Here is a 15,996-nt window from a genome sequence, read left to right as displayed (position 1 = left end):
TCAACTCCATTGTGATCGTACACTTCTATGCTTCCGTTTGAAAAAATTTCCTTGATCACGAATGGCCCTGACCACTTTGAACGAAGTTTCCCAGCCATCATCTTGAAGCGTGAATTAAAAAGTAGAACTTTTTGTCCCACCAAGAACTCCTTCTTCCTGATCTTGGCATCATGGATCCTCTTGGTTCGCTCTTTATAGAGCACCGCATTGTCGTAAGCCTCCAACCGAAGCTCTTCCAACTCACTCAGCTGCAACTTTCTTGCTTCTCCAGCTAGGGTCATACTGAGGTTAATTTGCTTGATTGCCCAGTATGCCTTATGTTCGATTTCCACATGCAAATGACATCTTTTCCCATAAAGCAAGCGGAATGGGGACATTCCAACGGGTGTCTTGAAAGCAGTTCTGTATGCCCACAACGCATCCCCCAAATGGTTACTCCAGTCCTTGCGGTTGGGGTGCACCACTTTTTCCAGGATGCTCTTTATCTCTCTATTGGAAATCTCGGCTTGGCCATTTGCTTGGGGGTGATATGCAGTGGTGACCTTGTGTGTCACCCCCATCTTCTTAGTTAGTGCTCTGATAGTGGCATTACAGAAGTGAGACCCCTGATCACTGATTAGAATTTTGGGTATACCATACCTCTCGAACACTTGCTCTTTCAGGAACCCTGCCACGGTATGAGCATCATTTCTTACGGTTGCTTTGGCTTCAACCCACTTTGACACGTAATCCACTGCCACCAGAATGTACTCGTAGTTTCTTGACTTTGGGAAAGGCCCCATAAAGTCAATCCCCCACACGTCAAAAATTTCGACTGGCATGATTGGAACTTGTGGCATTTCATCTTTTGCGGTAATACCTCCAGTCATCTGGCACTTCGGGCAGCTCTGTACCCACTTTCTTGCATCCGCGAATATGGTGGGCCAGTAGAATCCACTCTCTAATATTATGTGGGCCGTGCGCTTTCCCCCAACATGCCCGCTGCTTGCTGTTCCATGACACATGTCCAAAATTTGGGCATGCTCATCCTCAGGTATGCATCTCCGTATAACCTGATCTGCTCCAGTCCTCCAAAGATATGGATCCTCCCAGTAGTAGAATCGTGCTTGCACAAGTAACTTCCTTTGTTCGAACCTTGTCAATCCTGGGGGCAACTCTTTAGTGATCAGATAATTAGCTATATCGGCATACCAGGGCTCCTGTTTGGTCAGAGCATACAATTCTTCTCCTTCCTCTCGGGTGCTCATGGAGTATAACTTTTCGTCTGGAAAGGTATCGGTAATGGGCATACCATCATCCTCTTCCAGTTGCAACCTGCTCAAATGATCCGCCACGAGGTTTGCAGCTCATTTTTTGTCCCTTATTTCTATGTTGAACTCTTGCAACAATAAGATCCACCTGATGAGTCGAGGTTTGGATTTCTTTTTGGCCATCAAATACTTCAACGCAGCATGATCCGTATAGACCACCGCCTTTGTTCCCAAAAGGTAGGAACGAAACTTCTCTATGGCAAACACCACTGCCAAGAGTTCTTTCTCAGTAGTGGTATAGCTGCATTGTGCCGGATTCAGTGTTTTGGATGCGTAGTAGATCACGCAACTCTCTTTGCCTTTCTTTTGTCCCAGTACTGCTCCAACGACGTGGTTGCTGGCATCACACATGATCTCGAAAGGTAAGTCCCAAACCGGAGGTTGAATAATGGGGGCTGACACCAACTTGTTTCTCAGAATTGTGAATGCCTTCTTAGAATCGTCATCGAACTCGAATGGTACATCTTGTTGAAGAAGTCTGGTCATGGGCTGGGCAATCTTGGCGAAGTCTTTGATGAATCGCCGGTAGAAGCCTGCATGGCCAAGGAATGCCCGTATGTGCTTTACTGTTGTCGGGTAGGGCAATTTGGCGATGGAATCAACCTTCGCCTTATCCACTTCAATTCCCCTTTCCGAAATCACGTGCCCCAGCACTATTCCTTCCCTTACCATAAAATGGCATTTTTCATAGTTAAGGACCAGGCTCTTCTCCACACACCTTTTTAATACAAGCTCTAGACGCTTCAAACATGTGTCGAAAGAGCTACCATATACGGTGAAGTCATCCATGAAAACTTCAATGCAATTCTCCAGTAGATCGGAAAATATGCTCATCATGCACCGTTGAAAGGTTCCCGGTGCATTGCATAATCCGAACAGCATTCTCTGGTATGCAAATGTTCCGAATACGCAGGTGAAAGTGGTTTTCTCCTGGTCTTCATGTGCCACAAAGATTTGCATGTACCCAGAATATCCGTCGAGAAAACAGTAATAGGCATTACCAGCTAATCTTTCCAGCATCTGGTCGATAAATGGTAATGGGAAGTGATCCTTCCTGGTTACATCATTCAGCTTCCTGTAGTCAATGCAAACTCTCCATCCTGTTTGCAAACAGGTGGGCACAAGCTCGCCTTGATCATTCTCCACAACCTGTATTCCCGACTTCTTAGGTACGACATGGACTAGACTCATCCATTGGCTATCGGATATGGGATAGATGATTCCCAATTCCAACAGCTTGAGAATTTCTTTCAGTACCACTTTCTTCATGACCGGGTTCATCTTCCTTTGAGAATCTCGAACGGGTTTGGCTCCTTCCTCAAGGTAAATGTGATGCATGCACTCCGTGGGACTGATGCCTTTTATATCAGCTAAGGTCCAACCTATGGCTTCCCTGTTCTATCGTAATACTCTGACCAATCGATCTTGCTGCACCACGGTTAGATCAGCACTGATGATAACTGGTAGTGTCTCTTCTGGTCCCAGATAAGCATACTGTAAATGTTTGGGTAGTTGCTTGAGTTCCAAAACGGGTGCTTTCTGAATTGAAGGCAACAGCTTCTCGTTCTGCCCATACTGAGCCAATAACTCCGGTTTGCTTGCCTCTGTTCCCCCAGCTAGATAGACCTCCTGGATTAATTCCTTGATCTTCTGATCTACCTCCACCTCGGCTTCCAAAGTGCTTTCTCGGAGAGAGTAAAGTTCCATGATGGCTTCCTTCATCTCATCATCCTCCATATGTTCTGCATCCCGATCAGTCAGACCATACTGAATTACTTTCTCTGTGGTATCCCTGGAACCGAAAGCGATTCCCTATTCTTGCACCAAGGGTTCAAACACATCGATCATGTCCACCGTTTCCATTGCTTATTTCCTCTTCATGGTTTCATAGATGTTGAATTCCTATTGGACTCCATCGAACTCACATGTCAAAATTCTGGTTTTCATATCGATCTTAGTTCCAGCGGTCATCATGAATGGTCTTCCCAATAGTATAGCATTCTCTTCTGTTTCGGGTCCGGTGTCTAGAACATAGAAGTCTGCCGGGAAAATCAAATCCCCAACCTTGATCAGTACGTCTTCCACCACTCCTTCAGGGTAAGCGTTGGACCGGTCAGCTAACTGTATGACCACACGGGTGTTCCTCATCTCGCCAATATTCAATCTATTGTATACAGCCAATGGCATCACATTAATGGAGGCTCCCAGATCCATCATTGCCTTATCCATGTTTGTTTCTCCTATATTGCATGGAATGGTGAACATCCCTGGATCCTTCCGCTTCGTGGGTAGCTTTCGTTGGATCACCGCCGAGACACTTTCTCCCATCACGTATCGGACTTCTTCCTCCATCTTGACTTTTCTTGAACAAAGGTCTTTCAAGAATTTGACATATTTTGGAATTTGCCTGATAGCATCGAGTAGGGGTATGCTCAACTCAACCTTTTGAAACATCTTCATCATTTCACTTGCTTCATTCTCTTTAGCTTTCTGTTTCAGGCGTCCTGGGTAGGGTGCATCGGTTGGGTTGCTACCTCCAGCTTGTTCATCAGTTGGACCCTTACCACTCTTATGCCAGCTTCCTCGAAGCAGTTCAGCCTCTGCTAACAACTCCTCTTCCTTTTCCTCTTCCTCTGGAAACTCAGTTAACACAACTTGGGCATGTTCTCTGGGGTTGATTCCCATGGCTGGGAGTTTACCAGCGTTCTCTTCCAGTTTGGCCACTGCTTTAGTCAAGTGACTAATTTGCTGGTTGGTTTGGTTCATGCCGGCACGAATTTCATTGCGAAATTTCTCTCTCTCCTTAGCCATGCTTTCAATGGCTTCTTCCCAAGGTGCTCTCCGATGTGGTGGTTGGTAAGGGGGTTGTTGTTGATTCTGGTTGTGGTTTTAAGGTGGTCCCAACTGGTACTGTTGTTGATGCTGGTTCTGATTATACTGGGGACGTTGTATCGGTGCGCTCATATTGTTCTGCTGTTGGGGCTGACCATCTTGCTTCCACCGAAAGTTAGGGTGATCTCTCCACCCTGGATTCTAAGTGTTTGCATAAGGATCATACTTCCGTGGATTCCCATCATGTCCTCCGATGGCATTGACATCAACAATATCCTCGCCAAAATTGGGACAATTTTCAGATTGATGTCCGGTGGCATCGCAAAGGCCACACTGGCGGATCTTCTTCGGTATAGTCAGGCCCGACAGAAGTTCCTTGAGTTCGTCCATGCTCTTCTCCATAGTTTTCTCCAGTTTGGACATCTCCTCATTCTCTTCAGTTTTTCTTGGTTTTTCCAAATTTCTTTCATGCCCTTCATCGCGTGATTCTTCTGCCATGGTGCCCAACAATTGGAAGATCTCCAACGGAGTCTTACTCATCAATGACCCATTGCAGGCTGCTAGGACCAAACTGCGATCATTTCTCCGCATGCCCTTTACAAAGCTCTCCACCTGATCTTTTGGAGAGATTTGGTGATGAGGGCAGTTGCTTAACATTCTCTTGAATCTCGTCCAATATTCGTAGAAGGATTCTAGCCCATCTTGTCTGATGCTGCGGATATCCCATCTCATCCGCTCCACTCTTGATGCTGGGAAGAACTCTTCCAAGAAGGCCTGTTGTAGTTGTGCCCATGTAGTGACACTACCCTCGGGTAGGTCATACAGCCATCTTCTTGCGTTGTCCACCAAGGTAAAAGGGAAGAGTATCAACTTGACATACTCTTGCTGCTCATCATTGGATTGATGCATGATTGTCATCTCAAAATCTTGGAGATGAGTGTGAGGGTCATCTCCTTGGTATCCATTGAACTTTGGTAAGATCTGAAGCAATGAGGGCTTCATGTCATACCGACGAGGTGCGAACGGATTTGTGGGTAAGGTGATTCCGTTCGGCCTCAGGTTGAGATTAGTTGGGTATGCCAACTGTCTGAGGGTCTGCTCCGGTACGGCTTCTGCCTGCTCGGCCTCTGCCATAGCTTCGCGTCTCGCTATCCGTGCTCCTGCACGCAGTCGTCTTTCTGTACGATCAATATCATGATCAAACACCAATGCTCTTACAGCTCTACGAGTTCCACACATACACCAGTAGCGGAAAATGGAATGAGGAGAGAACAAAATTGCTGCGCGTCACTTCCCGGCAATGGCGCCAATTTTGACATGCACCCGTCGTGCGGTGCGGGCAAAATACTTGTATATGCCCAGTATAGACAATACACGCTCCTACGTCCCACAACAAGAATTCAGTCTTAGTGGTAAGTGTAGGGTCGAATCCCGTAGGGAGTGAGGAACCACTTTGTTCTCCAACGACAAACTGAGGTGTCACAAATCTCAATCTGTATACTCTGCACAAGAAATTAACAAGATCAATAATAACAAAGTGGTGAGGTTATTCGGTTAGGTTATAACTGTTGTTAACATTCGTTTCGGTCATAGGCATACTGATAATCCGTCCATGATCCATATAAACCCAAGGCGTGGCCCAAAGACATTGGGGCGTTTCAAGGGGTTATACTTCACATTTAGGATGGTTGATCCCATTGTGGTCACTTGGTCCGAAGGTCACACATTCCCCGGTCACAAGGCAGTGCTTCACTTCCCCTTAGATGGTAGTCATACCCGTTACTCACCAAGTATGACCCTCACCAACTTTCTCTCCCGAGGTCCCCAACTTCGCACTTTGAGTGACACATGCCTCCTGGACACAACCATTTCCGGCTTATCAGCCAACCAGTCATAGACATGCTACGGCGCCGAGATTGCTTTCCTCGTTTGATAACCATGGCTTTATGCTTCGTCACAGTTGATGGATAGTCTCTAGAGAAGCCCAAGACTGAGGAAGGACAGTGTATCGCATCAATCCTTTCCCCACCTTCCGGATCTACAACGCCTTTTGTTGACGCTGCTCAGCTACTCGGTCTTGGGTATACCGGTTGTCACACCCTGGAATACCCTGGCCTTTGCTTGTCACGGACAGCGTTTTACCGAACGGAGATCACCCGTTAGGCCCCTACTGCCCATGGTTTCGAACAGATCCTTCCGGAACCACGAGATTAAACCGAAAGAACAAATGCCTCTCGAATATTTACATGTTAACAATAATTATTTCCACCCCTAAAACCTCACCTAAGGAATTACTCACACATAGCATAATTCATAAATATGAAATGAATTAAACACATTATGACACAAAGAGAAATATTTAAATAGATAAAGTAATACTTAAGGCTTCGAGCCTTCACTCTTGTTCGAATGCAAACACAACGGAAATAGGAAAATAGTACTGGAATGTAAATTGTTTGGATGCCACACTTCGGCGAATTAAAGTAGTAAATTAAAGTAAAACAGGAGTTCAAAAGGTGCCAAGAGCTTGTGCACGCTGCACATCATCAATCTTTTATACTGTCGAATGGTCGAGGTCTAACCCTAGCTGCACCAGTCTCATATCTTCGCCGGGATCTTCTTTCCTTTTTTAGCTCAATCCTTGATTGATCCGATTGAAGATAGCGTCCAACTGCAAGCTTTAGTCAACCTTTCCCTTTCTTCAGATCCTTCTAGCTTATTCCTCCATCTTCCGCTTGCTTCTTCAAAATCTCCGATATTTACTTTCCTTTCTTGGTTCTGGCTGTCTGCTTCTCGTTGTAGTGGTCAGATGGATTGCTTTCTTCGGTTTGATTCGTACCAGGTGGGTTGCTTCAGGTTCCCATTCCCCAAGTTAGACTGGGGAGGTACTTGTTGGCCGAAGCTCCATGCTGGTAAACATGACATAGCAATCTGGGCTTGGTAATGCCCATTCCAACCACGTTCTTTCCGTTTCCGCTCCACTGGACCTTCCTTCCTCAACAACTTCGTTTCTCCCCTGGACAGACCTGTACTGACACAAATAAAGGGAAAAATAGGGCCAAATGGCCCAAAAGTTAAAGACGCATCAGCTGTCTCTGTCAGCGCTGCACTCTGGCAAGGTCATCTCTGCCAGCGCTGCAGTCTGGCATGGCTGTCTCTGTCAGCGCTGTAGTCTGGCAAGGCTGTCTCTGCCATCGCTGCACTATGGCGGGGCTATCTCTGCCAGCGCTGTGCAGAACTTCAGGTTCTCTAAGCTGCGCGGGAGCTTCAGTGCGCAGGCACTTCTCGATTACGCAGGCTCTTCGTGTTCATTTATTATCTCAAGTTTCTAGTTAAACCTGCGCTGGTTAGTTTATTAAATAATAATAACAATAATCGTGTAAAATGTCCCTGTATTGCTAAGCACAACTCTGATAGGTATTACAATCCTCATAAGGTTAATGATACTTCAAGGGCTGCACAGGTTAGCTTCTACATGGTTTCATATTACTTCTCGATAAATCTTCCCCTGATCTTTCGAGGCTCAGTGGCAAGGCTATCCCTTCCAGCGCTGCACTCCAGCAGGGCTATCTCTTCCAGCGCTGCACTCTGGCAGGGCTGTCGCTTCCAGCGCTGCACTATGGCAGGGCTGTATCTGCCAGCGCTGCACTCTGGCAGGGTCATCTCTGCCAGCGCTGCACTCTGGCATGGCTGTCTTTGTCAGCGCTGCAGTCTAGCAAGGCTGTCTGTACCAGCGCTGCACTATGGCAGGGCTGTCTCGGCCAGCGCTGCACTCTGGCAGGGTCATCTCTGTCATCCCTGCGCAGAACTTCAGGTTCTCTAAGCTGCGCGGGAGCTTTAGTGTCACAGCCCGCAATCCCTAAGGATGGCTTAACCGGGGTTATGACTCGGGAAGGGGATTAAGAAGCGGGGAAGAAAGGGGCATTTACTTAACAACCAAACATTTCACGAAAAGAGACATTTATTTATTTAACACTAGGATCATAACTGATCACTTGGGCAAATACAAGACGTTCGTTCGGGAAGGCCCGTCGAAGTGGATTACCCAACAAAAGAGTATCATACTTGAAATAAAGCATTAGCATAATCAGAGTATCTTGCAGCGGAAATACGTGTGAGTTATACATATGAAGATGTATACTCAAGGTTACATTACTGTTCTATGTCAAAAGGGTACATCCGCTCAACTCTACTCCACTCCATTTCATCACCCGCTCAACCTGCACATTAGGGAAAACAACATGCATGGCTGAGTAAAAATACTCAGTGAACATATGCCGAAAACATAACATTTTATATTATTTATTGTACTGCCAACAGTAACACACGGGGTTTTACTTGAAGGACCCGTGCTTACTAAACATTTTCTTCCATTTCATAAAGTTGGATACGCATCCCATTTTCAGTCTATATGATCCATATCTGTTCCTTTCACACGTCGGGAAGGAGGCCTCCTTCCACGGACGCCAAGACAGGTTGCAAGCGACACACAGTCTCCATGAGTGTACCCGTTAACCCTTATTAGCAAACCTTCGTCTAGCGTAGGGTCCGAATTCGATTTCCATTATAGTTGGCGAACCAACACAGATAGGATACATACATAAAACATAAACATTTTTGGCAGACAATCATTCATAAACAATTCCCTTCATTTCATTTCATTTCATAAAGAACCATTCATCATTTGATCATTTTCATAAAATCGAAACTTAACAGTTAAATCATGTCATTCATTTCATTTCGTATAAGAGGCCTGTATGCAGGGGATCTCTATATACGTGTTTAAGAAAGCCCACCTTATTTGTTCCCACAACGGGCGTAGAGTTACTTCCCTCCTTAGCTATCACTTCCCGCCTGGACCTTTATTGATGAAGAATCGATGAGAAGAAGGGTCGTTATAAAAGAAAACTCACTTACTGACTTAACTCAAATAATGAATTAAAACTTAACACTTTTTAACCCTATTGTCTTTCAAGCGCTGACTTGGCAGCCAGAGCTGACAAACTCGTCAAAGCTAAAAAAAACACATGCCAGAGCTGACAACTCGACAGAGCTGAAATCACACGCCATAGCTGGCAACTCGACAGAGCTGAAATCACACGCCAGAACTGGCAACTCGACAGAGCTGAACTCAACAGTCAGTGCTGACAACTCGACAGAGCTGAACTCAACAGTCAGAGCTGACCAATCCGACAGAGCTGAACTCAGCAGTCAGTGCTGACAACTTGACAGAGCTGAATTCAACAGTCAGAGTTGACCAACCCGATAGAGCTGAATTCCGCCGCCAGAGCTGGAATCCACACGCCAGAGCTGAATTTCGCCGCCAGAGCTAACAAGCTCGGCAGAGCTGGAATCCACACGCCAGAGCTGACCAACCCGACAGAGCTGAATTCCGCCGCCAGAGCTGACAAGCTCGGCAGAGCTGGAATCCACACGCCAGAGCTGGCCAACCCGGCAGAGCTGAATTCCGCCGCCAGAGCTGGAATCCACACTCCAACTCACAAAGCTCAACACTTACTCATGCTCAACAAACATTCGGTCCTTATGCTTCTCTTTTCTAACATTCCACAAAAACTTCTAACTTAATCTAACATGCTCAAGTGACATCCTAGAACACAAATACATAAAAACATTCATCAAGCAACATCCATACTTCACGACATTTGACAGCCATGCTCTTCAAAACACATACGATTTTCATGCTTGGAGAAAAAATATGAATTTAACATATATCAATCCTAGCATGCTCCTAAGCACAAATATCACGTCACAACGATCAAATAAAAATCGAAAGACGAATTAAACAACGAACAAAGACGGGGCTGCCCTCATGGGTTTCATAGCTACAGTTCGAACCGTTCTAACTTCCTTCACTAAACATGCTCAACTATATGCCAAGAACAACATACTAAAAACTCACAACGATCCGACGTCGTTTCACAATAAAGTCGAGAAATCGACGTTTTTCGACGTCGACTAAACTCAAAAATCTAACAATCAAACATAGGTAGAGATGACACCTACCTAGATATGTGCTTGAAAAGATGCTCGGGGCTCGTCTCCTTGCTCAAAACGGAGCTCAAAAGCTCCAACAAGCTTCAATGGAGAAAAGGCGTGAGAGAAGTGTGTGTTCTAGGTGTTAGTGTGTGTGTGCGTGAGTGATGAGTGGTTGGCTGGCCCACAGACGCCAATTATAGAAGAGAAGGTGATGTGATTCTCGCCGGTGCAGGGCTGACCTTGCAGTGCAGAGCTGACTCTACCGGACTGACCAACAACCCAACTATGCAGAAACGTGAAACAAAGCTAACTCAATAAAGATAAAAGATAGAATTATGGAATATCCCAAAACCCCTGAATCAACCTACGAAGATTTCTAGAGAGCGAATCCCTAGCCCCCAACGATGTGATTGATACAGCAACTCGTAGACGCTGAATGACACACGACGAGGGATGATGAACTCGTCGATACGCCGATAAGATGAATTCGTCTTGGCACAATCAAGAGAATTCGAAGAACTCAAGAGAGATTAAACTCACAATTTCATATATCAAAGGTAGGTTAAAAGTTATGATTTTTGTTCCATACAACAGCCATAGATATAGGCAAAATAAAACCCTAATTTAATGAAGGAAATAACACAAAAACAAGGAAACTTAAAAACAAGGAAATAAAAGAAAACGTGTTCAACACGCTTAAAAAAAAATAGCGAGAAAGTCAGCTCCGTAAACGTCAGGTCTGGAATACGCCAGCTCTGGAATGCCAACTCTGGAATTGCCAACTCTGGAATCGCCAGCTCGGAAGACACCAGTTCTGAAAAGTCCAGCTCTGAAAAGTCCAACTCTGAAAACTCCAGTTCTGAAAACTCCAGCTCTGGAACGCCAACTTTGGAATGCCAGCTCTGGAACGCCAACTCTGGAATCGCCAGCTCTGGAACTCCAGCTCTACTCTGTACTTCCGTCAGCTCTGGGACTTAGCTCTGCTCTGGAAGCGTGTTCTGCTCTGTTCTGGCATAACAACTTCAACTCTGGCGAGCTTGGCTCTGTTCTGGCGCGTTCAGCTCTGGTGATCTTAGCTTTGTTCTGGCGCGATCTTATCTCTGCTCGGGCTGCATCATTCTCCTCTTCTTGAAGAGGATTTGTCCTCAAATCTAAGTCGTCGATGTAAATGCCTGGGTCAAAAACCAAATCTTCATTTGTTGCAAGGAACGAGTGTTGGACCATAGCTGATCTCTCTTGTCCATCATTCTTCTTGCTGGGATCAAAAACCAGATGCTTCGGCTCTAACTCTATTGATGCTTGTACCTTGAACAAGAAAAATTTATTGTTGAAACTACCGCCATGCTTCACGTCTCTTCCGAACAGCATACTGCCATGCTGCACTTCTCTTCCGAACAGCCATGGTTGCTTCCGAACAGCCATGATTGCTTCAGCTATGGTTGCTTCAACCATCAGCGCTGCATCACAAAAGACTGCACTGTTATACTTGTCTATTTGAAACGGAACCTTCTCCAACTTCAGCATCTTGGTATCTCCAATATCACGTATCCACTTTAGCTTTGGTTGTTGTAACAAGATCATCCCTAACTTATTGGCAACATCACAGCTCTGCTCCTTTTCAACGCTCTTATCTTGAGTCAACGCCTTTGCTGCCAAATTAGATGGAGTAGAGTCCTCACGCACTTCCTCACGTGATTCCTTCAATTTCCGCAACGTAAGATAGTGAAGAATTCTCTTTGCTACCTTCATATGTATAGTGGTTGGAACCTCCATATAGCGACTTACGAGCCTTGTGCCATAAAGTATGTCTGGCCTTGTGCAAGTTAAGTATCGTAGGCTTCCAACCAAACTCTTGAATAATGTCGGGTCCACCTTTTCTCCTCCATCGTTCTTGGATAATTTGATCCCACACTTTACTGGCGAGTTGATTGCCTTGCAGTCCTCCAATCTTGAACTTCTTGAAAATTTCCTTGGCATAACCTTCTTATGTTATGAAGATCCCACCTTTGAGTTGTTTGACTTTCACACCGAGGTAATACGCCATCAGTCGAATATCGGTCATCTCGAACTCTTTTGTCATGTCGTTCTTGAACTCTTCAATCATTTTTTGATTATTTCCTGTAAAGATCAAATCATCTACATACACGCATACAATTAAAATATACTCCCTCCGTCCGCCAAAAGTATTCCATTTTGGCTGGGCACGGAGTTTAATAAAATTAGAGATGATATTGATGTAGTGGAGAAAGGGTCCCACCACTTTATGAAATGTGTGGTTGAGATTGAATTTGAGGTGGTGTTTTTGTAAATAAAGAGTGTTTGTAAGGATAAAATATAAAGGTGGATGGTGGGACCATGACTTAAAAAGGAAAGTGGAATACTTTTTGCGGACGCCAAATATAGTAATTGTGGAATACTTTTGGCGGACAGAGGGAGTATTCTTTATTGATTTTGACATAGAGGGCATGCTCGTGTAGGCATTTGGTGAAACCATTCTCCTCCAAGTACTTATCAATCTTGCTATTCCTATCCTATTAGAATTAGAAAGTTTGTGCTAATTATTATGGAGTATTAATAATAATAATAATAATAATAATAATAATAATAATAATAATAATAATAATAATAATAATAATAATAATAATACTATTATTATTATTATTATCAAACAACATAATACATGACAGTTCATATTATATATTAAAAGAAATCGAAGTATGAGTAATAAATTGAGTTAGAAAAGTATAATTGAAATTGCCAAAAAAATTAGATAAATCCATAATTAGAAAAATATGGATAACACTTTATTTAAAAAAAACTAAAGATGCTGACATTAGGGCTGTCGAACGGTTCGGGTTCGGTTACCCGTACCCGAAATTTCGGTTACCCGAACCCGAAATTGTCAATTTTCAATAACCGTTCCCGAACCGTTTTAGGAGTTCGGTTACCCAATAACCGCTTCGGTTACACGATTCGGTTATTTGGGTATCCAAAATACCCATTTAAAAAATTAAATTAAACTAAACTGATTCAAAAAAATAATACTATGATTCAACATCAATCACATTCCCTATATCTAATAGTGCAGTTCGAGGTTCTGGAAAATAAACATATACATACAAATCCTTGCACTAGAAGAAAATAGAATGCATACATTTTCTGATACATTAAATAATTGAATCACATTCCTATATTTGATATATCTAAAGTTCTTCTGATACATTATCAGAAAATGTACGCATTTACATTTTCTGATTCAACAGACAACTGCAATCACATTCCCTATATTTCGGGTATCCAATCACTTACATTTGTAAAGTTTTTGCCATGTTCAACCACATCGAGAGTCAGATTATCAGAAAAAAAAAAAAAAAAAGCGCACATTGCACTGGAAGAAAATAGCAAAAATTGAAAGGATTTCAGGTTGCAAAAATAACTAAGAAGGGCACTATTCAGTAATTCAAGAACAAAATTCGAAAATCAATTCACAGAGGGCGGCGGACGAAGGGGCGCGGCGGTCGGCGGCGTGGCGGAGCGGCCTGGACTGGATTCGCGCTTAGGGCAGGCTGGCTGGAATCCCGAAAGAAGAAAACGGAGGGCGGCTCACAGAGGGCGGCGGACGGAGGCGGTGACAGCATCGGACAGCCGGTGAAGGTGGAGGCGGGCTGAAGAGCTGACGGGAATGGGATTCAGGAGGGAGGAGGCGGCTGAAGAGCTTAGGGCGAACGGACGAACAGCGAAGTGGCCAGCGGCGTGGCGGAGCTGCGTCGCGGAGCAGCCTGGAGTCCTGGACTGATTCAGAATCGAAGGGTAGGGCGGCGTCGACTGATGCAGCGTGGCGAAGCGGCGTCGACTGATGCAGCGTGGCGAAGGGCAGGGCGGCGTCTCACGGAGGCGGCGGACGGCGTTGGACGGAGAGGGGAGGGCGACGGGATTTGGGAAGAGGAAGAGGGGCAGAAGTCGCGAACAGAACTGACGGGAGGGAGGCGCTGCTGGACTAGGGTTCATTCATCCCAATTTTGTAATTTCTAATTTTCTACTAATTAATAATTAAAATATTATATATATATTAAATAAATAATTAAAAAATTTCGGTTATTCGGTTAACCCGAATCGGTTATCGGGTTAACCGATAACCGAAAATTTCGTAAAATCAATAACCGAAACCGACCCAATACCCGAAAATTTCGGTTATTGGATACCCAAACCCGGGAATTTCGGTTCGGTTAATTGGATACCCAAAACCCGATAACCAATTAGACAGCCCTAGCTGACATGCATGACCACCGACTTGATTTATGCAATATTTACATTTTTACTTTTACTTTTTTTTAGATAGAGCATATTTTTTCTATTTCATGTAATTATATTCTTGATAAAATATATCTTATAATATACATCTTCAATTAAAGACCAGGAAATGATCTTTAATTTAATATATATGAGATTTAAAATGAATAAGTTGTGATAATTTTAAATCTGAACATATTCTTCTAAAAAAAGTTTTAACATATTAAACAATTTATATTTTTTAAGTAATGATACTTTTATTGAAACTAGAAATTTGTATTCCAAATATTTTTTATTTTTCTTTTTTATTTTATATATTAAAAGTTATTCATTGGAAATTATGCAATTATTATAAAATAATATATTATAATTTATTTTATAATATGCATTCTTACAATTTTTTTATTATACTTATAATAGATAACTTAGTATATCAATATATACATATATTTTAATAATAATCCTGCTAGCAACCAATAAGTACAGAAAACATAGTAAATCCAAAAATATAGATGACTGAATTCAAAGAGTGGAACACAAATTTAAGATTTTTCCCATTGTCAAGAAACATGGCTACACTACTAGACCAACATACAAAATGCAAAGGCATGATTGCCTCTCCATCAATATACATTTCAATTTTCATCATAAAAGAATACAACACACCACTTCAGCTGCTGCCTATGTTTGTAACCGGACCTTTAAACCAGTGCCTAGCGCTTACCATCCAAGAACTCACCGTGAGAACCGCCACCGAAGTGTAGTTGAGAGTCTCCTTGGTGATCGGATACTCCACTGGCAACGAGAAGAGCACGGAGATCGTTGCCACCCAGAGCACCGCCGTCCACCTAACCACCACCCCCGTACCTCCCCAAGGTGAACGGCCCCGGCCTGAAAGACTTCCGAGCCAGAGTCACTCTGAAGAAGATCGGCAGAGCATACGCGATGTAGAGCCTGATGGTAGCTATGGACACCATCTCTTGAAACTCTACTAAGCTCCCTAGCGACTGCAGATAACAAAGAAAGAGAATACTAAAGATTCGAGCCATAGAATTTCTTAATTCGGATGCAGGGTACTCTTTATACCGTTAGAGCCATGCAGAAGGCTATGATCGCTGAGAGCCAGACCGCGTTGAGGGGGACCTCGTGCTCGTTGACCTTATGCCAGAACTCAGAGAATGGCATGGCGCCGTCTCTGGAGAAGGCATACGCCATCCTGATGAATAAGAAGGCTGTTTGAGATTTTAGTAGTTGAGGTGATATGTGAATAAGTTGAGGTTTACCTCAAGTTGCTCGTGATTGAGCTCATGCCACAGAAGAATATGGCAACGGAGACCACACCGAGGCAACGGTAATTAAAGCTTCTAATCTAACTAGACATAAACTAAATTTCATAATTGAAAGTAAATCATAATTAAAGTAGAAGCAAGTAAATAAACGTAAATAAAATAAATACCGAAATCGTCGAGAAGCAAATCTGTCACATGATTGCAACGCGAACGAAGAACTAACTAAAACTGAATTGAAATCTAACTAGAACGAAATCTGGAAAACTTAAAGAACTATG

General features: G+C 43.7%; 1 protein-coding gene across 1 annotated transcript; it reads right to left on the bottom strand.

Moving 5' to 3' along the window:
• Window positions 1-14,921: 14,921 nt before the first annotated feature.
• LOC130986925 (amino-acid permease BAT1 homolog) lies at window positions 14,922-15,644 on the bottom strand. The gene is made up of 2 exons (XM_057910494.1): window positions 15,516-15,644; window positions 14,922-15,436 (listed from the first exon to the last, which is right to left on the bottom strand). Exons 1-2 carry the CDS (start codon window positions 15,642-15,644, stop codon window positions 15,278-15,280), a joined length of 288 nt encoding a protein of 95 aa, XP_057766477.1. The 3' UTR covers window positions 14,922-15,277.
• Window positions 15,645-15,996: the final 352 nt, after the last annotated feature.

The sequence above is a fragment of the Salvia miltiorrhiza genome, chromosome 5, assembly GCF_028751815.1.
Source record: "Salvia miltiorrhiza cultivar Shanhuang (shh) chromosome 5, IMPLAD_Smil_shh, whole genome shotgun sequence".
NCBI lineage: Eukaryota > Viridiplantae > Streptophyta > Magnoliopsida > Lamiales > Lamiaceae > Salvia > Salvia miltiorrhiza.
This window is presented reverse-complemented; position numbering and strand designations above follow the sequence as displayed.

Excerpts from the sequence above, each read along its gene's own strand:
- LOC130986925 (XM_057910494.1), bottom strand. The coding sequence starts at position 15,644 with ATGGCGTATGCCTTCTCCAGAGACGGCGCCATGCCATTCTCTGAGTTC. Across the intron at positions 15,437-15,515 it reads CCTTCTGCATGGCTCTAACG|TCGCTAGGGAGCTTAGTAGA; the intron begins GTATAAAGAGTA and ends TGTTATCTGCAG.